General features: G+C 39.0%; 2 protein-coding genes across 2 annotated transcripts in view; both read right to left on the reverse strand.

Moving 5' to 3' along the window:
- Positions 1 to 22890, reverse strand: part of LOC125281624 (ankyrin repeat domain-containing protein 26-like) — a 564334-nt gene that overhangs the window by 202618 nt on the left and 338826 nt on the right. The window lies entirely within an intron of this gene.
- On the reverse strand, positions 906 to 18283 carry LOC130542186 (ankyrin repeat domain-containing protein 26-like). Its single transcript, XM_057304729.1, has 4 exons — positions 16873 to 18283; positions 15188 to 15416; positions 2264 to 2309; positions 906 to 1138 (listed from the first exon to the last, which is right to left on the reverse strand). Exons 1-4 carry the CDS (start codon positions 17019 to 17021, stop codon positions 1086 to 1088), a joined length of 477 nt encoding a protein of 158 aa, XP_057160712.1. The 5' UTR covers positions 17022 to 18283; the 3' UTR covers positions 906 to 1085.

Here is a 22890-nt window from a genome sequence, read left to right on the forward strand (position 1 = left end):
AGTCAAAAGTTATTCATGTATTTCTGACTGCAAACGGTCAGTGCCCCTAACCCCCACATCATTCAAGGGTCAATTGTATTAGAGTTCATTGTCTGTTTGTCAGGGTTGTATGGTAATTATGTGGAATGTACTGACTTGTAGGATATAAATGCTATGGGAATCAGGCATAATGTAACAATTTACTTGCAAATGGTTCTGAGGGAAAAATTCTTTTTTTCCCTCTAATTTTTCTTTTCTCTAATTTTAAGACTGTTCTCAAAAAGTAAATAAAAAATAAACAGAAAAGGTAAAAAGCCTTAGGCAAATCTTCTTTCACCATGAGGAAAGAGCTATGAATCAGTATTTAGGGGCGCCTGGGTGGCACAGCGGTTGAGCGTCTGCCTTCGGCTCAGGGCGTGATTCCGGCGTTGCGGGATCGAGCCCCACATCAGGCTCCTCTGCTATGAGCCTGCTTCTTCCTCTCCCACTCCCCCTGCTTGTGTTCCCTCTCTCGCTGGCTGTCTCTGTCTCTGTCAAATAAATAAATAAATAAATCTTTAAAAAAAAAAACAGTATTTAAACTTAAAATTATGCATAGGTTTTATGGCACTATAAAAATTGTAATGCGTACAAACATTGACAATAGCCTTAGCAGCAATATATCAAAATGATGTCTGTCTAAATCCCCAGGTCCATATGTAGTAATAAGAATTGGAAAATACAAAAAAGCTATCAGTTAACACCACTGAAGTATTAATGACAACTTGGTTGGTTGGGTGCTGTTTAAAAAGCTGGTATTTGGGAAGCTTGAAGCACGTAAAACCCAATAGTGCTGGTTTCCATGTATAAAATCTGCTTAAAAGTTCATTAGGTGCCAAGAAACACAGCTTAAAATATTATATAAACTTTCATTACACACATGGTTCAAAACATCTTCCTTTAATAAAGATTTTTGCACAGCATACATTTAATAGGAAACACGTATAATGTTATATAAACATCCAGTAAATACATTTTTACTATTTATCTTTCAGATCCTATAACGGCTCCTCGAATTCTGTAAAAAGCCTTCTGATGTTTTCCATAGAACTTGATTTAGATGTGATTCAGAAGAAAGACGAGGTATAATAGGATGAATCTGATTCCAATTCAGCAGCAGCTGAAAAGAAAAAGAATTCTATTCTTTATCTAAAATACTTCGTGGTTAACTACAAGTTAGTAAAAAACAAAGTTGAAGCTTTATGAGTGTTAAGAATAATGAAAAATATCTACATACAGCTACAAAATAAAATACAAGATTCCTTTTAAATATATTTTGCTCATGGTTGCCACTGAGTTAATTGCTATTGTGGACAAATATCAGAGCTTCTGGTTTTCTCATTACAAGAGGAAATGACAAGGTGATGACAGAGCCCACCCCTGAACAATCATATACTATGAACTGAAAAATCTAACAGGCAATTTGCAGCGTTGAATATACCATGACAGGTATAAAATAAGACACTGTAAGAGCACACAGAAGGGACATCCTAGTTTTCTACCAATATTGTCTGCTTTTGGTGGAGGTGACATGTAAGCTGATACCTGAAGGACGAGGAAAAAGGGTGCCAGGTAGAGGGAAGACGCATATACAAAGAACATACACAAAGAGTGAGGAAGAACACTTGTGGAGTTGCAAGCAGTCTACGCTGAAGAGGCGCTAGAGCAAAGCAGCACAGTAGGGTAAGCAGCACAAGAGAAGGCTGAATAATCTGGCAAGAACCAAATTGATCTGAGTGTTTTTATTCTACGTAAGGAACTTGGAATTTTACCCAATGGCAAAAGGTCAACCAATGACAAATCAATCACTGGAGATTTAAATGTCACCTGTCAAGTGACAGCTATATGAACTACAATATGAACTATAATTGCTTCACTAAGTGTTACTAAGACAAGTCTGGTTTTTTTGGTCTTATACCACTAGCAGAAACAAGAATTTGAGAAAGCCCACATATTCAGGGTGACAGTTCCACAGGAATGGAAGAAGTGAAGGAAGAGTATAGCCAGAAATAATAACAGATACATAGACATTTGGGGATTTTTTTTTAAAAGTCTGAAACACGATGACTAAATGAGGAATAAGTATGTTCTTCAGTATGGTTATGTCTTACATTTTTTATTAGATATACATAAAAAACATTAATGTAGTACCTATTACCCAAACAATGGAAAGAGATGCCATTGACTATTCATAGTTTATTTCAGAAATCGATGACCATCTTAATTCATAAATTTGGCAACATACCTGCCTTTAGTTCTCTAGATATTCTTTTTTCGAACTCCTTCTGCACCTGAAATAAGTCAAATATTATTTAGAATGTCATGTTAAACAAGGGATATTATTTTAGGAACTATATATATCTTATGAAATGTGGTCTTCAAATAACACTTGCAGAGACTACAACTAAATTAGGGATTGCTTAAATAGAAAAATAATCACGTAAATAAAATAAAATAAATCCCTACTTATTTTAATCTTAGGTAACTGAGAAGAAACATATGGAATGCTATTTAGATGAATCTGATAAAAAGTACCTTTAATATTGGTCTATTGAATACACAGAATTCTGGAAGAGGAGGAAGATGGCGGAGGAGGAGGGGACCATCGTTTCGTCCACTCCGTGGAATTCAGCTAGATAGCTTTCAAATGACTCTTAACGCCTGTGAGCTCAACCTGAGATCTAAGAAAAGAACGGTTGCAATTCTACAGATAGAAAAGCGACCACTTTCTGCAAGGTAGGAGGTGCGGAGATGCGAATGCGAGGGGATATATGGGAAGATAAACCGTAAGGGGAGGGAGCATCCACAAGCCAGCTTTCAGAAAGTGATATAGCAGTCGTGTGCAAATTGGAACTTTTAGAAGTCTGCTCCGGTGAGGGACATCCCTGCTTGAAAGGCACTCAGGTGGAGAAACAGGGTGGAATCCTAGGTGGGACAGCCCGGGCTCAGGATCCCCGGAATCACAGAAAGAACACGGCTGTCTGAGTGTGGGAGAGTTCCCAGGCATCTGAGCAGGGAAGCCGGCTGCAACCAGTGAGCGGAGGAGGGGGCTTTCAGCTGGGTGTTGCCATAAACCATGAACTGCCAAGGGTTGGGCGACTGCTCTCAGAGTGGTGGCCCAACAAGCGGCAGAACCAGGGCAAGACCTCCCTCCCACCCCCTGGAGGAGCGGTGTGAATGCATGCCACAGGAGGCAACAAAGTTTGGAAACTCCAAAGGGGGTGGCGGGGCTGAGATAAAAATGCTCGGTCACAGGCTGGGGGTACACAGAGTGCAGACAGAAACCAGGGAGACAGAAGTGTCTGACAGCTTCTCCGTGAGGGCACACTGAAGAGTAGAGGGTGCCAGCATCCAGCTCCAGGGCTGGACACTGGGAGGCTGACATTTCCATTCTCATGCTCTAAAGTGGTGCGGAAAGCCTTCAGGGAACAAAAGCCACATAGAGCAATCCGGAGCAGATGACTCAGCCCGGCCCCCCTGGCAAGGGCAGTGCAATACAGCCGGGGAAACGACCCCTGAGAATCAGCGCAGCAGGCCCTTCCCTCAGAAAACCAGCAAGAACATCCCAGTAAGACCAAGTTTACAGAGCACACGGAACTGCAGAACTCCAGCACGAGGGGAAAATGCTATAAAGAATTCCTGGCTTTTTCTCATGATTCCTTAATCTTTCCACTTTAATTTTCTATTTCCTTTTCATTTTCTTATTTTGGCAACTCGTTTTTTTCCCAACTTTTTAAATTTTCATTTTTATACTTACGTTCTATCCTTTCATTGTATTTAACTTTATTTTTGCATATGTAGTTTCTCCTCACAAACAGACCAAAATACACCCAGAGTCTAGTGTATTACTCTGTTCTCATCTCCTACCTGATTATATTCTTTCCCTTTTTTAATTTTTATTTTATTTACTTCTTTGGTTTCAGGTCTCTTCTGATTTATTAGGAGTATATTTCTCTGGGGTCATTGTTGCTAGTTTAGTATTTTGTGCTCTCGTTCATCTATTCTTCTATGGACAGAATGACTAGATGGAAAAACTCACCTCAAAGACGAGAACAAGAGGCAGTACTGACTGTCAGGGACCTAATCAGTACGGATATAAGTAAGATGGTGGAACTAGACTTCAAAATAACAATTATAAAGATACTAGCTGGGCTTGAAAAACGCACAGAAGACACTAGGGAATCCCTTTCTGGAGAAATAAAAGAAATAAAATCTTAAGAAATCGAAATCAAAAGGCCATTAATGAGACACAATCATAAATGGAGGCTCTACTTCGGGAAAACCGTATGGAGGTTCCTCAAGACGTTAAAAATAGAGCTACCATATGACCCAGTCATGGTACGACAAGGATTTACCCCAAAGATGCAAACGTAGGGATCTGAAGGGGCACCTAGACACCAATGTCTACAGCAGCAATGTCCACAACAGCCAAACTGTGGAAACAGCCCAAATGTCCATCAACAGATGAATGGATAAAGAAGATGTGGTATATATAAATACAATGGAATAGTACTCAGCCATGAAAAACCACGAAATCTTACAATTTACTTGATGTAGATGGAAATGGAGGGTATTTACTGAGAGAAATAAGTCAATCAGAGAAAGACAATTATCATATGGTTTCCTACCTATGTGGTATATGAGAAACAGTGCCGAGGATCATAGGGGAAGGGAGGGAAAACTAAATGGCAAGAAATCAGAGAGGGAGACAAACCATGAGAAGCTCTTAACTATAGGAAACAAACTGAGATTTCCTGGAGGGGAGGTGGGTGGAGGTTGGGGTAACTGGGTGATGGGGCATGAAGGAGGGCACGTGATGTGTAGAGCACTGGGTGTTAAACACAACTGATAATTAACTGAACACTACATCTGAAACTAATGATATATCATGTGTCAGATAACTGAATAGGAATTTTTAAAAAATTTATCACATACATAATGGGTAAGGTGAAATAAAACACTATTTGCTTATCTTTTCCAGACTTTTTGAGCTATAATTAACTAACAAAAATGATATATTTAAAATTTTAAAAATTGGAGGCTGTAACTGCTAGGAGAAATGAGGCAGAAAGGACAAGTAGAGATATGAAGACAAAATGAGGGAGAATAAAGAAGCTGAGAAAAAAGAAACGACTGGATCACGAGGGGAGAATTCGAGAGATAAGTGATACCATAAAGCAAAACAATATTAGAATAATTGGGATCCCAGAAGAGGAAAGAGGGGGTGGCAGAAGGTATATTTGAGAAATTACAGCAGAGAACTTCCCTAATCTGGGAAGGAAACAGGTATTTAAATCCAGGAGGCACAGAGAACCCCCTCCAACATCAATAAAAATAGGTAAACAGCTCGACATACAGTAGTGAAGCTTGCAAATTTCAGAGACAAAGAGAAAATCCTGAAAGCAGCTCGGGACAAGAGGTCCTTAACCGACAAGGGTGAAAACATAAGGCTGGTGGGCAGGCCTGTCCACACAGAGCTGGCAGGCCAGAAAGGACAGGCATGATATATTCAATGTGCTAAATGGTAAAAATATGCAGCCAAGAACACATTATCCAGCAAGGCTGTCATTCAAAATAGAAGGAGAGATACAGAGTTTCCAGGACAAACAGAACCTAGAAAATTTGTGAGCACTAAACCAGCCCTGCAAGAAATATTAAAGGGGATCCTTGAAGCCAAGTGAGAGCAACAAAGTAACACAGACCAGAAAGGAACAGAGACAATATACAGAAACAGTGACATTATAGATAATACAATGGCACTAAATTCATATCTTTCAACAGTGACCCTGAATGTAAATGGGTCAAAAGCCCCAATCAACAGACACAGGGTATCAGATTGGATAAAAAAGCAAGGCCCATTGATAGGCTCTCTGCAAGAGACTCGTTTTAGACCCAAGGACACCTCCCGATTGAAAGTGAGGAGGTGCAAAACCATTTATCATGCTAATGGACATCAAAAGAAAGCTGGGGTAGCAATCCTTATATCAGACAAATTAGATTTTAAACCAAAGACTGTAATAAGAGATGAGGAAGGACACTATCATAATTAAAGGGTCTATCCAACAAGAAGATCTAACAATTGTAAATATTTATGCCCCTAACATGGGGGCAACCTACTATATAAACAAATTAATAACAAAATTAGAGAAACACATCAATGATGATACAATAATAGTAGGTAGGGGACTTTAACGCCCCACCCGCTGCAATGGATAGATCACCTAAGCAAAAGATAACAAAGAACAAGGGCTTTGAATGACACACTGGACCAGATGGACTTCATGGATATATTCAGAGCATTTCATCCTAAAGCAACAGGATACACATTCTTCTCAGGTGCACATGGAACACTCTCCAGAGTAGATTTTCACACACTGGGTTCAAATCAGGACTCAACCAGGGCAAAAAGATGGAGATTATGCCATGCATATTTTCAGAACACAATGCTTTAAAATTTGAACTCGGTCAGAAGAAAAAATTTGGAAGGACACAAATACATGGAGGTTCAAGAGCATCCTACTAAACAATGAATGGGTCAACCAGGAAATTAAAGAAGAATGAAAAGAATTCATGGAAACAAAGGAAAATGATAACACAACTGTTCAAAACCCATGGGATGCAGCAAAAGCGGTTCTCAGAGGGAAGCATAGAGCAATGCAGGTCTTTCTCAAGAAACAAGAAAGGTCCTAAATACACAACCTAACCTTACACCTAAAGGAGCTGGAGAAAAAACAGCAATTAAAGCCTAAATGCAGCGGGAGAAGAGAATTAATAACGACCAGAGCAGAAATCAATGAAATTGAAACCAAAAGAACAGTAGAACACAGCAACAAAACTGGGAGCTGGTTAAGAATTAGTAAGATCGGGGCTCCTGCGTGGCACAGTGGTTAAGCGTCTGCCTTCGGCTCAGGGCGTGATCCCAGCGTTGTGGGATCGAGCCCCACATCAGGCTCCTCTGCTATGAGCCTGCTTCTTCCTCTCCCACTCCCCCTGCTTGTATTCCCTCTCTCGCTGGCTGTCTCTATCTCTGTCAAATAAATAAAATCTTAAAAAAAAAAAAAAGAATTAGTAAGATTGATAAACCCCTGGCCAGACTTGGCAAAAAGAAGAGAGAAAGGATCCAAATAAATAAATCACGAATGAAAGAGGAGAGATCACAACCAGCACCAAGGAAATACAAACAATTTTAAGGAACATAGTAGGAACAACTATAGGCCAACAAACTAGGCAATCTGGAAGAAATGGATTCATTCCTAGAGACGTATAAACTACCAAAACTGAAACAGGAAGAAACAGAAAACCTGAACAGTCCCGTAACCAGCAAGGAAAATTGAAGCAGTTATCAAAAATCTCCCAACAAACAAAACTCCAAGGCTGATGGCTTCCTTGGGGAGTTCTACCAAACATTTAAAGAGGAATTAATACCTATTCTTCTGAAGCCGTTTCAAAAATATAGAAATGGGAGGAAAACGTCCAAACTCTTCCTATGACACCAGCATTACCTTGATCCCCAAACCAGACAAACACCCCACCGAAAAGGAGAATTACAGACCGATATCCCTGATGAACACGGACACAAAAACTCTCACCAAGATACTAGCCAACAGGATCCATCAGTACATTAAAAGGATTATTCACCACAACCAAGTGGGATTTATTCCTGGGCTGCAAGGATGGTTCAACATCCGCAAATCAATCAATGTGATATGCTACTTTAAGGAAAGAAAGGACAAGGACCACTTGATCCTCTCGATAGACACAAAAAAGCAACTGACAAAGTACAGCATCCTTTCTTGATTAAAATTCTTCACGGGGGTGCCTGGGTGGCACAGCGGTTAAGCGTCCGCCTTCAGCTCAGGGCGTGATCCCGGCATTCTGGGATCGAGCCCCACATCAGGTTCCTCCGCGATGAGCCTGCTTCTTCCTCTCCCACTCCCACTGCTTGTGTTCCCTCTCTCGCTGGCTGTGTCTATCTCTGTCAAATAAATAAATAAAATCTTTAAAAAAAAAAAAACTCTTCACGGTGCAGGGATAGATGGAACAGAACCTCAAGATCATAAAAGCCATCTTCAAAAAGCCCACAGGGAATATCATTCTCCATGGGGAAGAAACGAGGGCTTTTCCCTAAGGTCGGGAGCACGGCAGGGATGTCCACTCTCACCACTGTTGTTCAACATAGTACTAGAAGTCCTAGCCTCAGCAATCAGATAACAAAAAGAAATAAAAGGCATCCGAATCCGCAAAGAAGTCAAACTCGCACTCTTTGCAGACGACGTAATACTCTATGTGGAAAACCCAAAGACTCCACCCCAAACTTGTTAGAACTCATACAGGAATTCTGCAAACTGGCAGGATAGAAAATCAGTGCACAGACATCAGTTGCATTTCTATAGACTAACGAAGAGACAGAAGAAAGAGAAATTAAGGAGTCAAACCCATTTACAATTGCACCAAAACCCGTAAGATTAGAAATCAGAAATAAACCTAACCAAAGAGGCAAAGGCTCTGTACTCTCAAAACTCTAGAACACTCATGAGAGAAACTGAGGAAACCACAAAGAAATGGAAATACATTCCTCGCTCATGGACTGGAAGAACAAATATTGTTAAAATGCTATGCCACCTAGAGCAGTCTATACCTTCAATCCAATCCCTATCAAGATACCATCAACTTTTTTCACAGAGCTGGAACAAATAATCCTAAAATTTGTATGGAACCAGAAAAGAACCTGCATAGCCAAAGGAATGTTGAAAAAGAAAACCAAAGCTCGTGGCATCATAATTCCGGATTTCAAGCTCTATGACAAAGCTGTAATCATCAAGACAGTATGGTACTGGCACAAAAACATTCTGTTTCTTTGGCCAATGAAACACAATAGAGACCCCAGAAATGGACCCTCAACTCTATGGTCAACTAATCTTTGACAAAGCAGGAAAGAACAGCCAGTGGAAAAAAGACAGTTTCTTCAACAAATGGTGTTGGGAAAATTGGACAGCCACATGCAGAAGAATGAAACGGGACCATTTTCTTACACCATACACAAAAATAGACTCAAACTGGATGGAAGACCTAAGTGGGAGACAGGAACCCATCAAAATCCTAGAGGAGAACATAGGCAGCCACCTCTGTGACCTCAGCCGCAGCAACTTCTTGCTAGACAGGTCTCCAAAGGCAAGGGAAACAAAGACTTCATCAAGATAAAAAGCTTTTGCACAGCAATGGAAGCAGTCGCTGGCACCAAAAGACAACCACGGAATGGGAGACGATATTTGCAAACGACATATCAGTTAGAGGGCTAGTATCCAAAATCTATAAAGAACTTATCAAACTCAACACCCAAAAAACAAATAATCCAGGCAAGAAATGGGTGGAAGACGTGAACACACATTTCTCCAAAGAAGACATACAAATGGCCAAAAGACACATGAAAAAATGCTCACCATCACTCGGCATCGGGGAAATGAATACAAATCAAAACCACAATGAGATTTCACTTCACACCAGTCAGAATGGCTAAAATGAGCAAGTCAGGAAACGACAGATGTTGGCAGGGATGCAGAAGAAGGGAACCCTCTTACACTGTTGGTGGGAATGCAAGCTGGCACGGCCACTCTGGAAAACAGTATGGAGGTTCCTCAGAAAGTTGAAAATAGAGCTACCCAACGACCCAGCAATTGCACTAGTAGGGATTTATCCCAAAGATACAAATGTAATGATCTGAAGGGGCACCTGCACCCCAATGTTTATAGCAGCAATTTTATTTTGAGAGATAAAGAGAGAGAGAGCGGGAGCACAAGTGGGAGGAGGAACAGAGGGAGTGGAAGCAGCAGACTTCCCACTGAGCAGACAGCCTGAAGTGGGCGGGGCTCTATCCCAGGACCCTGGAATTATGACCTGAGCTGAAGGCAGGCACTCAACTGACTGAGTCCCCAGGAACCCCAGTACCCTACTTTAGACCTCATTTTGGGCATTCAATGAGAGGATACCTTTTATAAGAAAGGTCTAAGAAAGAATATTCTAGATGGGAATACTTGTAATATACAGTTGATCCTTGAACAACATGGGTTTGAACTGTGCAGGTCTACTCGACTTACACGTAGACTTTTTTTGATACAATATGTATTAGTGTATTTTCTCTTCCTGCTGTTTTTCCCAGTAACATTTTTTTCTCTAGTTTATTTTAGGGTGAGAATATAGTATATAACACATGTAATGTACAAAACATGGGTTAATGGACTATTTATGTTATCGGTAAGGCTTCCAGTCACCAGTAGGCTATTAGTAGTTTAGTTTTTTGGGTTCCACGTGTAAGGGAAATCATATGGTATTTACCTTTCTCTGAGTTATCTCACTTAGCATAATACTAGTTCTTATTTTTTTTTTAAGATTTTTTTAATTTATTTATTCGACAGAGATAGAGACAGCCAGCGAGAGAGGGAACACAAGCAGAAGGAGTGGGAGAGGAAGAAGCAGGCTCATAGCGGAGAAGCCTGATGTGGGGCTCGATCCCACAAGCATAATACTAGTTCTACCAATGTCACAAATGGCAAGATCCCATTCTTTTTTATAGCTGACTAATATTTCACTGTATACATATAACACATCTTCTTTATCCATTCATCTGTTGATGGACACTGAGGTTGCCTCCGTCCTTTGCTTATTGTAAATAATGTTTCAAAAAAACATAGGGGTGCGTACAACTTTTCGAATTAGTGTTTTCATTTTCTTTGGGTAAATGCCAGTAGTGGAATTACTGAATTGTACTGTATTTCTATTTTTAATTTTTTGAGAAACCGTAACACTTTTTGACCATAACATTATATTCCGGCCTTATAAAATGAATAATCTGACAACATTACAAGACAGGCCTTGTAAAATTAGTAACTCAATACCACTTGATGGGAGAAGCTTTTATTGAAGCAATTTTATAATACCATTAATAAATACTATGTAAGATATAAACCACTTTTTATACAGCGTGACTTAAAGAACTATCAAGGTAATGTTATTATCTTTTCCCCCAAAAGCTCTTTTCCTAAATATTTACTTCTGGGACCTGTGTTTATTTCCAGGTGAGAACTGTGTTTAGATGGTAGAAACAGCTTGAGGTCCATTAATAAAGAGAACACATTTGCAATTTTATTTATACTTTTCCATTTATCAAAAACATAGGAGGTTAAGAAAATTATACACAGAAAAACAATGTACAATGTATCAGCAAATTTTAATCCAAAGAATTATTAACTAGAAGGATTTTCTCATAAGTGTCAGGTTTCAAACTATCGCCCATAGAAATCTAAGGTTCCACTGGGGACACAGCAGGATTGAGGGACAAGGAAGTCTACAGGTGTAGTCTCATCTCTCCTTTAGCTAAAGAGCTCTACTTGTCTCTGTTTTATATAATACAGTTTAATGCAAAAAAAAATTAAGTTCTATTCTTTGAAAAAAAATTTTTTTCCAATGGTATGGAAGTCACTAACTTAGTCAAAGTTCCTAATTTCACAGAGGAGACAAAAAGGCCTCAGAGAGATTGTAGTTTGCCTGAGGTCAAAAACCCACCTAGTTGCAGGCCAGGAATGTGCTAATTTAGGTCTTACTGAGCCTAGAGTTTTATGCCAATTACTTCCCCATAGTCAGGAAAAACACATGTGTTTTTAAGGATAACTCAGAGAAAATGAATATATAAAACTTTGTCATATGGCTCAATAACGTTTAGGCATTAGGCACAACATAACTTTCTAACTAAATTATAAATGTTGAAGTCATGAACAAACATAAAAGAACAGAAGTTATCTTAACTCCTATTAGTAACAGTCAATATACTCAATTTATAAGCACAAAGTTTTTTAACCACAGGACAGGGAACTTGAAGGAGAAAATCTTTAGTTGAACCAAAGAACCTGAAGCTGAGGAAATTCTTCCTTGAAAGAATTATTCATTTCCTTCAAATAAAACTTGGTTTTAGCAAAATCAACCAATAAATGAGTTACCTGTGTTGTGAGTTATTTATAGCAAAATTTAAAACACAAAACAGATTTCTCCTTACCATCTAGCATGCCCTGTCCGACCTCTCATCATTAGTTGGTATGTACAAAAGACATGACTAACTTTAATTACAATTGAAGTCCAGTCAGAAATTATAGGTAAATCTTCATTTCCATGTGAGGACTTTTCTCTACCTTCCTCACGACAGGAAGGGAGATGTACCTAATGGGTGAATTGGGGAGAAGGCACTAAGCAGTGCGTACGTGGTTGCAAATCTCTTCTCTGAAAAGATGTGCCTGCCACAGTAACATCAATTCAGGCCTGTTCTCATCTTTTTGGGATGGGCATCTAACATTTGTTCCCCCCGTTTACAACTGTGTGCGGAAGTGCCTAATTTGGGATAAAGTATTGGGAAGCTCACTGTGGCTACATGCCTAAACCACATCCTCCAATTTGTTAGTATGTATCGGTAATAAAGTTACTAAGCTTATCTCCATCTGCCTGACTCCTGTGTTCTCAACTTAGAAAAAGAAGAGCAACGCCATCTGCCACCTACCCCACCACAGTTCCAAGAAAAATGGCCAGACAACACTTAGAAATGCTTTCTTCCTTGACTTCATAACGAACACTCACTGTTCAAAGCCACATACTTTAAAGAGGGAAAAAGTTGACAAGAACAATTTCTGAAGCAAACATAGAAAGTCAGACAGAATGAGGAGACAGAGGAATATGTGCCAAATGAAAGACCAATACAAGGCTTCAGAAAAATAACTAAATGAAAAAGAGATAGGTTATCTACCTGATAGAGTTCAAAGTAATGGTCATAAAGATGCTCAGCAAACTTGGGAGAAGAATGGATGGATTCAGTGAGAACTCCAAGAAAGAGAAAATATAAAGAAGAACCAATCAGAGCTGAAGAATACAATAACTGCAATGAAAAATACACCAGAGGGAATCACCAGCAGAGTAAAAGCTGCAGAAGAACAGATGAGTGATCTGCAAGATAGGGTAGTAGAAACGATCCAAGCCAAAAAGAAAAAAGAATTTTAGAAATGAGGATAGGTTAAGGGACCTCCTAGAATCACGCCCCGCATCAGGTCCCCTGCTCAGGGAGCCTACTTCTCCCTCTCCCTCTCCCTCTGGCCCTCCCCTCCCACTTGTGTTTGCTCTCACTTGCTCTGCTCTCTCTCTCTCAAAAATAAACAAGAAAAGAAAAGAAAAGGCCATAACTTTAAGTAAGAAAATTACAAGAGAAAGAGTTTTATTGGTACAAGCAAACATACAGTAAAGGTAATAGAGCAATCACTTTTATAAAGCCAGTATGAAGGTTAAAAGACAAAAGTAGTAATATCAATTATATCTACAGTAATTAGCTTAGGGACACACAAAATAAAAAGATGTAAACTAAGACATCAACTACATAAAACAAGGAGGGGTGTAAAATTTAGTGTTTATAAAATGAGTTTGAACTTAAACATCAACTTAAAAGAGACCGCTATATACATAGGATGTTACATATGAACTTCATGGTGATCACAAACCAAAAATCTATAATCGATAAACAAAAAAGAAAAAGAAAGGCATCCAAGCATAACACTAAAGAAAGTCCTCAAATTAGAAGGGAAGAGAGCAAGACAATAAGGAAGCCGAATGAAAGACCAAGATTGAGGCCTCATTTATCCTGAGCCTATGCTACTTTTGTCCACATCAATAAGACCATGAATATACCAACAAAACCATAAACCTATGTGCATTGATTGAAATGGATATTTTAATAACAATGATACACAATGGAAACTAGCTGCTATTTAAAGACTCCCTATCATACTCATCTTAGTCATCAATCACCAACTTAAGTGATGGCAAGGTAGATACGTGTGAACTTCATTTTAAAAATTCAAATTGTGGGGCACCTGGGTAGCTCAGTCAGTTAAGCGTCTGACTCTTGATTTTGGCTCCGGTCATGATCTCAGGGTCGTGAGACTGAGCCGTGCATCAGGCTCCTCACTGACCATGGAGCCTGCTTACCCTCTGCCCCTCACCCCGTGCTTGCACTGCCATTCTCTCCTTTAAAAAAAAAATCAAATATTTGCTTGATTTAGCTATTTAGAAAATGCTCTACAATTGCTCAGCAAGACATTTTGTAAAAATTGAAACAAGTGCTATAAGTAAAAAAAGATGCTGTAAGTAAGAAAGCAATAAAGGATGTACTCTCCTGTAAGAAAATGCCAAAAATTTTAACTTAAAAAGAAAAATTAATCTTTTTAGGATTATAAGTTTATGTAATTCATAAAAGAACTTTTCATGGATTCTTCCAAATAATTAACATCCATATGGGATTGTTTGGACTCTAATCATTCACTTACGCATATGGGTGGAAAAAATTGGTAACAGCAAACTTTAAAATTGTTACAAACCATTGTCAACCAGAAAATAAGTCAAGGTATCTAAGTGTACATTTGGTTAATGAGCAATAATATTTACTTTCTAAAATTGAATTTCAGTGTAACTTTTCAAGAAATATAAAATGTGTCACTTTCGGGGTGGCTCAATCGGTTAAGAGTCCGACATTTTTTTTTTAAGATTTTATTTATTTATTTGACACAGAGAGGGACAGCCAGTGAGAGAGGGAACACAAGCAGGGGGAGTGGGAGAGGAAGAAGCAGGCTCCCAGAAGAGCATGGAGACCAATGTGGGTCTCAATCCCAGAACCCCGGGATCACGCCCTGAGCCGAAGGCAGATGCTTAATGACTAAGCCACCCAGGTGCCCCAAGTGTCCGACTCTTGATTTCAGCTCAGGTCATGATCTCAGGGTCGTGAGACTGAGCCCTACATAGGGTTCCATGCTCAGCGGGGAGGGAGTCTGCTTGAGAGTCTCACTCTCTCTCTCCCTCTTGTGCACTCTCTCTCTAAAATAAATAAAATCTTTAAAACAATAATAAAATATGTCAGTTTAATTATATTTATTGAATAAAGTTATCTCTTGAAAGTAAGAGCTCCAGGAACAACAACAACAAAAAAATCACAAATTTTCTGTCTCATTTCCTTATTAGCACAAATAATTATGTCTTTTACTAGTGTGTATAAGTCAGTTAAACAACTCAGGATTTCACCAAATTAAAAATAAAAATTATATCAGAAATCTGAAACCCAAGGAAAAAAAGATAAGACTATATAACTAACCTTCAATAAGTAACTCTCGATGCCATTATTTGAAGGCCACGAGCTTGAGGGTGGAATCATGACATTCTCTCTTGGAGCAACATGTCTATTGAGAGCTAAACTATTATTGATATTTCTGACGTAAGGCAGTTCCAAGACAGGACTCATAGTAACAGTGTGAAGGAAGTTCCTTTTCTGCTGTTTTTCCACTAGAAGTTTGGTTCTGATCTCTGCCAGCCTCTCATTAGTCCTGTTAAGATTACAAAACACAATGCTTAGTATTTCATTTCTCCCCAAATCACTCCTAAATGACTTGTATTTTTTTTAAGTTTCCATAATAGTAAACAGAACATGCCCTTAAATGGTGTTTTAACACTGAAAATGTGACAGAGAAGACCTACTACATATATTATAGGTTTAAAATTGTTCTAAATAAGTACATATATTTCTTGGGACTCCTAACTAACAAGTAATTCAAAATAAGGAGGGAGAGAAATGGCTATCAGTGATATACACGGCTTAATAGGTAATAATTGCTGCCCTCCAGAATGGCAGTACTTACGAGACTCTTGAGGAAGCCATTACACATACTTATATTTAGTAAACACTTTAGAGATATAAAAATAAACCACCCCAGGGGGCTGGGGGGCTCAGTCAGTTAACCATCTGCCTTCGGCTCAGGTCATGACCCCAGAGTCCTGGGATCGAGCCCCACGTCAGGCTCCCTGCTCAGCGGGAAGCCTGCTTCTCCCTCACTCTCTGCCTGCCGCTCCCCCTGCTTGTGCTCACTCACTCGCTCTCTATCAAATAAATACATAAATCTTTAAAAGAAAATAAAACTACAAACAAGCCATCCCTCAAAGACATTTTCAAGCATTTGCTTTCACCACTCTTGTACATTTCACTCATTACCTCAGAGAAATTGAGCATTTGGCAACTGAGGAATAATTTAGACCAACAATTGCTAGGGGAGAAGTAGATGGCAGAGTCGTGATCAGAAAGAACTAAAACAGCTCCAGATGCGATTAGGTTATAACACAGTTACCAAGGTACTGGAGGTGGAATCTGCCCTTTCTGTCTTCCACACACCTCCTTGTCATGTCCACCATGGTGCTATTTTTAGCCACTTTGGGAATTACACTGCCTTTCACCCCTAGGTGAATCTTTCTGTATGTATATACCCTTATGTAAAGTAGAAAAACTATAAAGAATAGTTTGTTTCAAAGCACCCTCTAGTTAAGAATACCAAAGATCACAATCAAAAAACTAAATCTACCAAGCTGTGAGGATGTGCAGTATTGGTACTTGACCTTTTGGGTTAAAGATGTAATCTTCCACAAATAAACTCCCTAATATTAATAAACTCATTTCTATTTAGGGTAATTCTGACAAACAATTTTATAATAATATGCTGCCTGTCTAAATTATAAAGCTTCAAACAATTAGCTTAAACACTAGGCGATCAGATTAACTGAAAATATTGAGGGGGAAAAAAATAAAATCATGTAAAACTGAAAAAGGAGGAGCGATGCAAACTGTCTTGGCCTAACATCTCACAGTTCATGTATAAACATCATTTTCCAAAATTATGCTATCCAGTTGACTTTCACTTATTACTCATCTCATGAACCTGGCTCCATAAAAATTATGCTTTAGAGGCAAATTAATAAGCTACATCTATTTTCTATGATTCTGTTTTAAATTACCTGTTCAGTTCATTTGTCAATGACGTTCGAACTTTTACTTCTTCGAAATACAATTCCTTGTATTTTTCCAACTCTGTTTTATTAGAATGTTCTTGAGAACTTTTCATTTTGGATAGTTCAAATTCCAGATCTTTCATTCTGAGTTCCATCTGACTACTTATTAAAGCATTATTACTGTCTCTTAACTGTCCTAAGCTTTCTTGAGACGCTACTTGTGCCTAAAGCAAATGAAAAACATTGTTTTAAAACAGTTATAACCTGGGTAATTATAGTATATTTCTTTCCTTTAGTTTTGAGTCAATGATTCAGAGAGCAATTTTAAATGTGAAAAAAGCCGAAGTGTAAGATATTTATCATCAATGTCAACTGAATTAAATCTGAATGATAAAGTTCAATCATTCTTATATTAGAACTCACGCAATATGATAATTCAAAGAATAAGAGAATCATTTAAAAATTTTAAAAAGTGAACAATACAACTTAAGAATAATCCAAGTACATGGGGCTCCTGGTGGGGTCAGTCGGTTGAGCGCCCGACTCTTGGTTTCTGCTCAGATCGTGATCTCAGGGTCCTGAGATAAAGCCTTGTGTCATACTCAGCATGGAGTCTGTCTGAAATTCTCTTTCTCCCTCTGTCCATCCCCCGTGCTCATGCTTTCTAAACAAACAAACAAACAAATAAGATCTTAAAAGAAAAAAAAAAAAACCCAAGTATGGTACAATTTTGCTTTTAAGTAGGCTCCATGCCCAGCATGGAGCCCAATGAGGGGCTTGATTTCATGAGCCTGAGACCAAGACCTGAGCTGGTCAACCGACTGAGACACCCAGGCACCCCAAAGTTCAAATTTTTAGAGCACAATTTTTTCTTTTCCTCTCAACAGTCTTGTTTTATACCAACTGGTCTTAAGAAATAAAATGATTCTCTACTATGAATCATTCCGAAAGACCAATTTAGTGAGAATGATGATGAAAACTGAAATTTTTAAAGGGAAGGAACAAATGCTTCCAGAAATTTACCAAATTGCTATAAAGGAAGTAGAGGAAAACTATACAATGCATATAACCAAAATGTAATTTGCAGTGAAATGAATTAAAGCATATTACAGATCAATAAATTAACCTGTAAAAACAGATTGACTTCTCTTAATTTTTCCTCCATATCCAGCCTTGCCCTTTTGTCCAGTTCCCGTTTATATTGTTCTATTCTACTGTATTCTGCCATATTGACTTCTGCATGACTCTTCAGGTTTACTACTTGTTGTTCCAACTTCTTTTTATCCTTCTCTAGTTTTTCACATTTTTTCTGTAGTTCCTTCATAGATAATAACTTCTGAGAGAGAACCTGGTTTTTTTCATCCAGTTGTAGACATTTTGAAGACGCAGTTTCTAGTTTTGCTGTAAGATCATCAACCTGAATAAATAAAATAATACAGTTTGGAAGTAGAGTGAAAACAGTCTAATGCAAAACTATGACCAAAAATTTTTTTGAAGATTTTATTTTTAAGTCTCTACACCCAACATGGGGCTCAAACTCACAACCCCAAGGTCAAGAGTCACATGCTCTACTGACTGAGCCAGCCAGGTGCTCAAATTTTAAATTAAACTCATTTTCAACAAAATGTTATCTATACTGTAGCAGTGTCTTGGAATGTGGAACCTTGAATAACTCAGGAAATCAGGAACAAAATTAAAACCACTAGGAGTTACTAAAAGAGATGTCTGCTATCGTTCTCTTTGCCACCCATTTGTACTTGATTTTATACTTTTATTTCTCTATGATTGTTTCAGATCTTTCCTGCATAAAATAACTGTAAGTCACGTCTTAGTACAAAGTCGCTTGACTCTTCCCCCTCACCTTAACACTTCATAATTTTTTTAAAAGATTTTATTTATGTATTTGAGAGGGAGAGAGAGTGAGAGCACAAGAGCAAGGGGAGGGAGAAGCAGCCTCCTCACTGAGCAGGGAGCCTGGCGTGCCACAGTACATCATTAGTCTCAGCATGCCAGGATCACGACCCAAGCCAAAGGCAGACACTTAACTGACTGAGACACCCACGTGCCCTGGTACTCCATAATTTTTAAAGAAGTTTTAGGAATATCATATTGACTTATGTAGGTCTGAGCCAATAAATGCTTATCAAAATAAGACTTTGAAAATAAGACTCTAATTAATGAATCTATAAATACTGACTCTAATACCATAAGCCTTTTTCTTTTCTTTTCTCTTCTTTTCTTTTCTAAGATTTTATTTATTGAATGACAGGGAGAGAGACAGACAGCGAGAGAGGGAACACAAGCAGGGTGAGTGGGAGAGGAAGAAGCAGGCTCCCAGCAGAGCAGGGAGTCTGATGCGGGGCTCAATCCCAGAACGCTGGGATCACGCCCAGACTGGAAGGCAGATGCTTAACGACTGAGCCACCCAGGTGCCCCCAAAGGCTTTTTCTAAATTACAAATGTTTTATGCTAATCTGAATTGCAGTCTGAGGAGAAATGATTCGCAGGGTTAAGAAATCACATCTCTAGGTAAAAAAATTTAGTGAGATGATCCACATATTTTTGGACCATAAAGAACACAAAAAACAAAAAACCTTAATTCAACAGTGCTACAATCCTTTGTTACTTCCCACAAAATAAGAGAACATACTAAGCAACAAAAACAACCAAAAAACTTGCTGGAGTTTCAGTGATGCTGAGTTGGGAAGAACTTCTTTCCTTTAGATATGATTGGTAAGACAAGGTGAGTGGATGTGGTGGTTTTATAAATTCCTTGACACTTCTCCTATGACAATCCCTCCCCTTAATATGTGCTTGCCTTAGCAACTGGTTTCTAGTGAATAGAATATGGCGGACTGCTATGTGATTTCTTTTTATTATGATATGTTAGTGACCACACAGTACATCATTAGTTTTTGATATAGTGTTCCATGATTCATTGTTTGAGTATACACCCGGTGCTCCATGCAATACGTGCCCTCCTTAATACCCATCACCGGGCTGGCCCATCCCACCCCCAAAACCCTCAGTTTGTCTACAGTCTCTCATGGTTCATTTCCCCGTTTACCCCCCTTCATTTGCCCCTTCCTTCTCCTACCGATCACCCTGCTATTCCTTATGTTCCACAAATGAGTGAAAACCATACGATAAGTGTTTTTCTCTGCTTGACTTATTTCACTCAGCATAATCTCCTTGAGTCCCATCCATGTTGATGCAAATGTTGGGTATTCATCCTTTCTGATGGCTGACTAATAGTCCATTGTATATATGGACCACATCTTCTTTATCATTCGTCTGTTGATGGACATCTCAGCTCCTTCCACAGTTTAGCTATTGTGGACAATGCTGCTAGGAACACTGGGGTGCATATGGCCCTTCTCTTCACTACATCTGTGTCTTTGGGGTAAATACCCAGTAGTGCAGTTGCTGGGTCATAGGGTCTGCTATGTGATTTTGAAGGCTAGGTTAGAAAATGTGATATAGCTTCCATCTCACTTTCTTTTTCTAGGGAAGCTCACCCTTAGAATCTAGCTGTTGTGGGAAAGCCCAGGCCACCCACTGAGTCTTCATGTAGATATTCTAGCTGAGACTGCCCCAGCTACCATCCTAGCCAAAAGCCAGCCTCAACAGACAAACATGTGCACAAACAAGGTTTTAGGTGATTCTAGTTCCCAGCTTCCAGTCATCCCAGGTGATGCCAAATGAAGAAGAAATGAGTTGGCCTTATTCAGCCTTGTCTAAAGATTTGTGAACAAGATAAATGTTGTTTTGAGCCACTGGGTTTTGAGATGGTTTATTTTGCAGCAATAAATAATTGGTACAGATACTGATATCAAAAATGGGGTGCTGCCATTAAAAAAAAAAAACTAAACTAAACTAAAACAAAACCTCCTTTGAACCAGGAAGTGGAACCTGAAAGGACGTAGAGAAGATTGAGAACCAAAAGGGCTTCCAAGAGACTGCTAGTGGAAACCTGACAGCCCTTAAAGAGGCTTACAGCAAAGGTTTCTAGACAAGTGAAGAAAATGACACTACAGGGAAAGGAACTCGTGCCACAAACACTTGAAAGTAAAAATGATAGGAGAGATAAGCTACAGAAAGACTATTCGATACGAAGCAACCAGGACTTACTGGGTTCAAGTAGCTGCTCCTCATTTACAGCCTCTCTACATGCTGAATTGTCAAACAATGCTAAAATAAAGAAATGGCTTCTGGGTTAAGAGCAAATCCAGGAAAACATGGCCTATGGATGAAGCCAAGACTATAAAACCCTTTATTAACAACTTGGAAGGATGTAAGGTGCGCCTCGAATTTCTTTAAGGATCTTCAGAGTATGAGAATTTTAAAGGCACTGTCAAATAAGAGCTTCACAGGAAACCTGAGGTGAAAAGCTTATCTCAAAAAGATCCGGGAGAATGGCTTTTCTAATGGCATGAAAATCATTAATATTCACAGAAAACTCAAAAACTGAAGAGAATTATAGTACCAAAACACTGCTTGCGAGCTTGGACTAAAAGAGACCAAGATAGTACAAACAGAAACTAGGCCTTTGGGTCTTAGAAGTCCCACCAGGAAGAAGCAGGCTAAAAAACAGCTACAAACACAGGTCATTCCTTATGAAAAGGACAGAACCGAGAGCTCAAAGAGGAAAGCAAAGAGCCATGGAGAAGCATTCCCATGGTTAGGACTAAGTCCTAACTGAAGAACTGATAGCACGCTTCAGGCTGTATTTGAAAACTGCTATGGACTTGTATGCTTCCCATCTTCATTCTGAATGGGAGAGTCCTTAGCAGGTTTCCAGAATGTTGCATTTTGAGTGGTAGAGAACGGTCTCTTTAATTTCCAAGTCTTCACATTGAGAGGACATGTACTCAAGGGACTATACTTTAGGCACCTTATCCCCGCTGCAACTGATTAAGATGGTAAGATCTTGGACTCAAGCCTGAACCTGATGCCATGATAACTGAGATTTGTGGGAGGTATTGGGAGGAGGTGAGTGTATTTTTTATGTGGGAGGAATACAAAAAATTGTGGCTGGTGGGTAAATTACACTGATTTTTAAATGTGTCCATAGGTTTTTAAATATTCATTCCATTAAAAAAATTAAAGACCATGGGTCAACCTTAGTGACTTTCTCCTCACAAACAGAATACGGTAAATGTCATGCTGTGTGTATATTCCAAGGCTAGGTTACAAAAGGCCATAGAGCTTCTGCCTTGCTCTGTATGTTAGGCTGCTTGCTGGAATTTAGCCCCCCATCTTGTGAGGTGGCTCAGGCCACAAAGAGAGTCTCGTTGTGCCAGTGTAATAAGTGCTTCAGCTGCCTGCCCTAACTATAGTCCTAGGCAACACCCAGGATCAACACCACCAGACATGAGTGAACAACTCTTCAAACAGTTCCAGCCCCAAACCTTTCAGCTGCCCCACCTGAAGCCAGGGGAACAGAAACAAGCTGTCCTGGCCACACTTTTCCTAACAGTAGATTTGTGAACAAAATAAATGTTATTTCTTTAAGCCACTAAACTTTGGGGAGTTTGTTAAGAAAAGACAAAAAAGACAAAGAGAAAAATGGGCGATAAAAAGAGTGAATAAGATACATATATAGAAGAATTGGTCTCCATTAAAGTGGAAAGTAATAAATGTTAAGATTAATTTATTAATGACAAACAGTGCTAATGAGAAGCAGCACATAACTAGAAGCAAGATCTAATCAGTTTTTCTCTCCATTTTCCCCCACTTAGGATGACATTACCTGTGCATTCTTTATATATGACCTTTATTATGTTGAGGTACGTTCCTTCTAAACCTACTTTGTTGAGGGTTTTCATCATGAATGGATGCTGTACTTCGTCAAATGCTTTTTCTACATCTATTGAAATGATCAGATGATCCTTCTTCTTTCTTTTATTAATGTGGTGTATCACATTGATTGATTTGCAGATGTTGAACCACCACTGCAACCCAGGCATAAATCCCATTTGATCATGGTGATTATTTTTTTAATGTATTGTTAAATTCAGTTTG

The sequence above is a fragment of the Ursus arctos genome, unplaced genomic scaffold (genome assembly GCF_023065955.2).
Source record: "Ursus arctos isolate Adak ecotype North America unplaced genomic scaffold, UrsArc2.0 scaffold_30, whole genome shotgun sequence".
In the NCBI taxonomy this organism is placed as follows: Eukaryota; Metazoa; Chordata; class Mammalia; order Carnivora; family Ursidae; genus Ursus; species Ursus arctos.

Bases quoted from the DNA above. Each gene is read 5' to 3' on its own strand.
- LOC130542186 (XM_057304729.1), bottom strand. From the start codon at position 17,021: ATGGAACTCAGAATGAAAGATCTGGAATTTGAACTATCCAAAATGAAA. The intron at 15,417-16,872 runs GTAATTTAAAAC...TAATCTTAACAG, and splicing joins TTGACAAATGAACTGAACAG to GACTAATGAGAGGCTGGCAG. The intron at 2,310-15,187 runs GTTAGTTATATA...GACTTATTTCAG, and splicing joins TCGAGAGTTACTTATTGAAG to GTGCAGAAGGAGTTCGAAAA.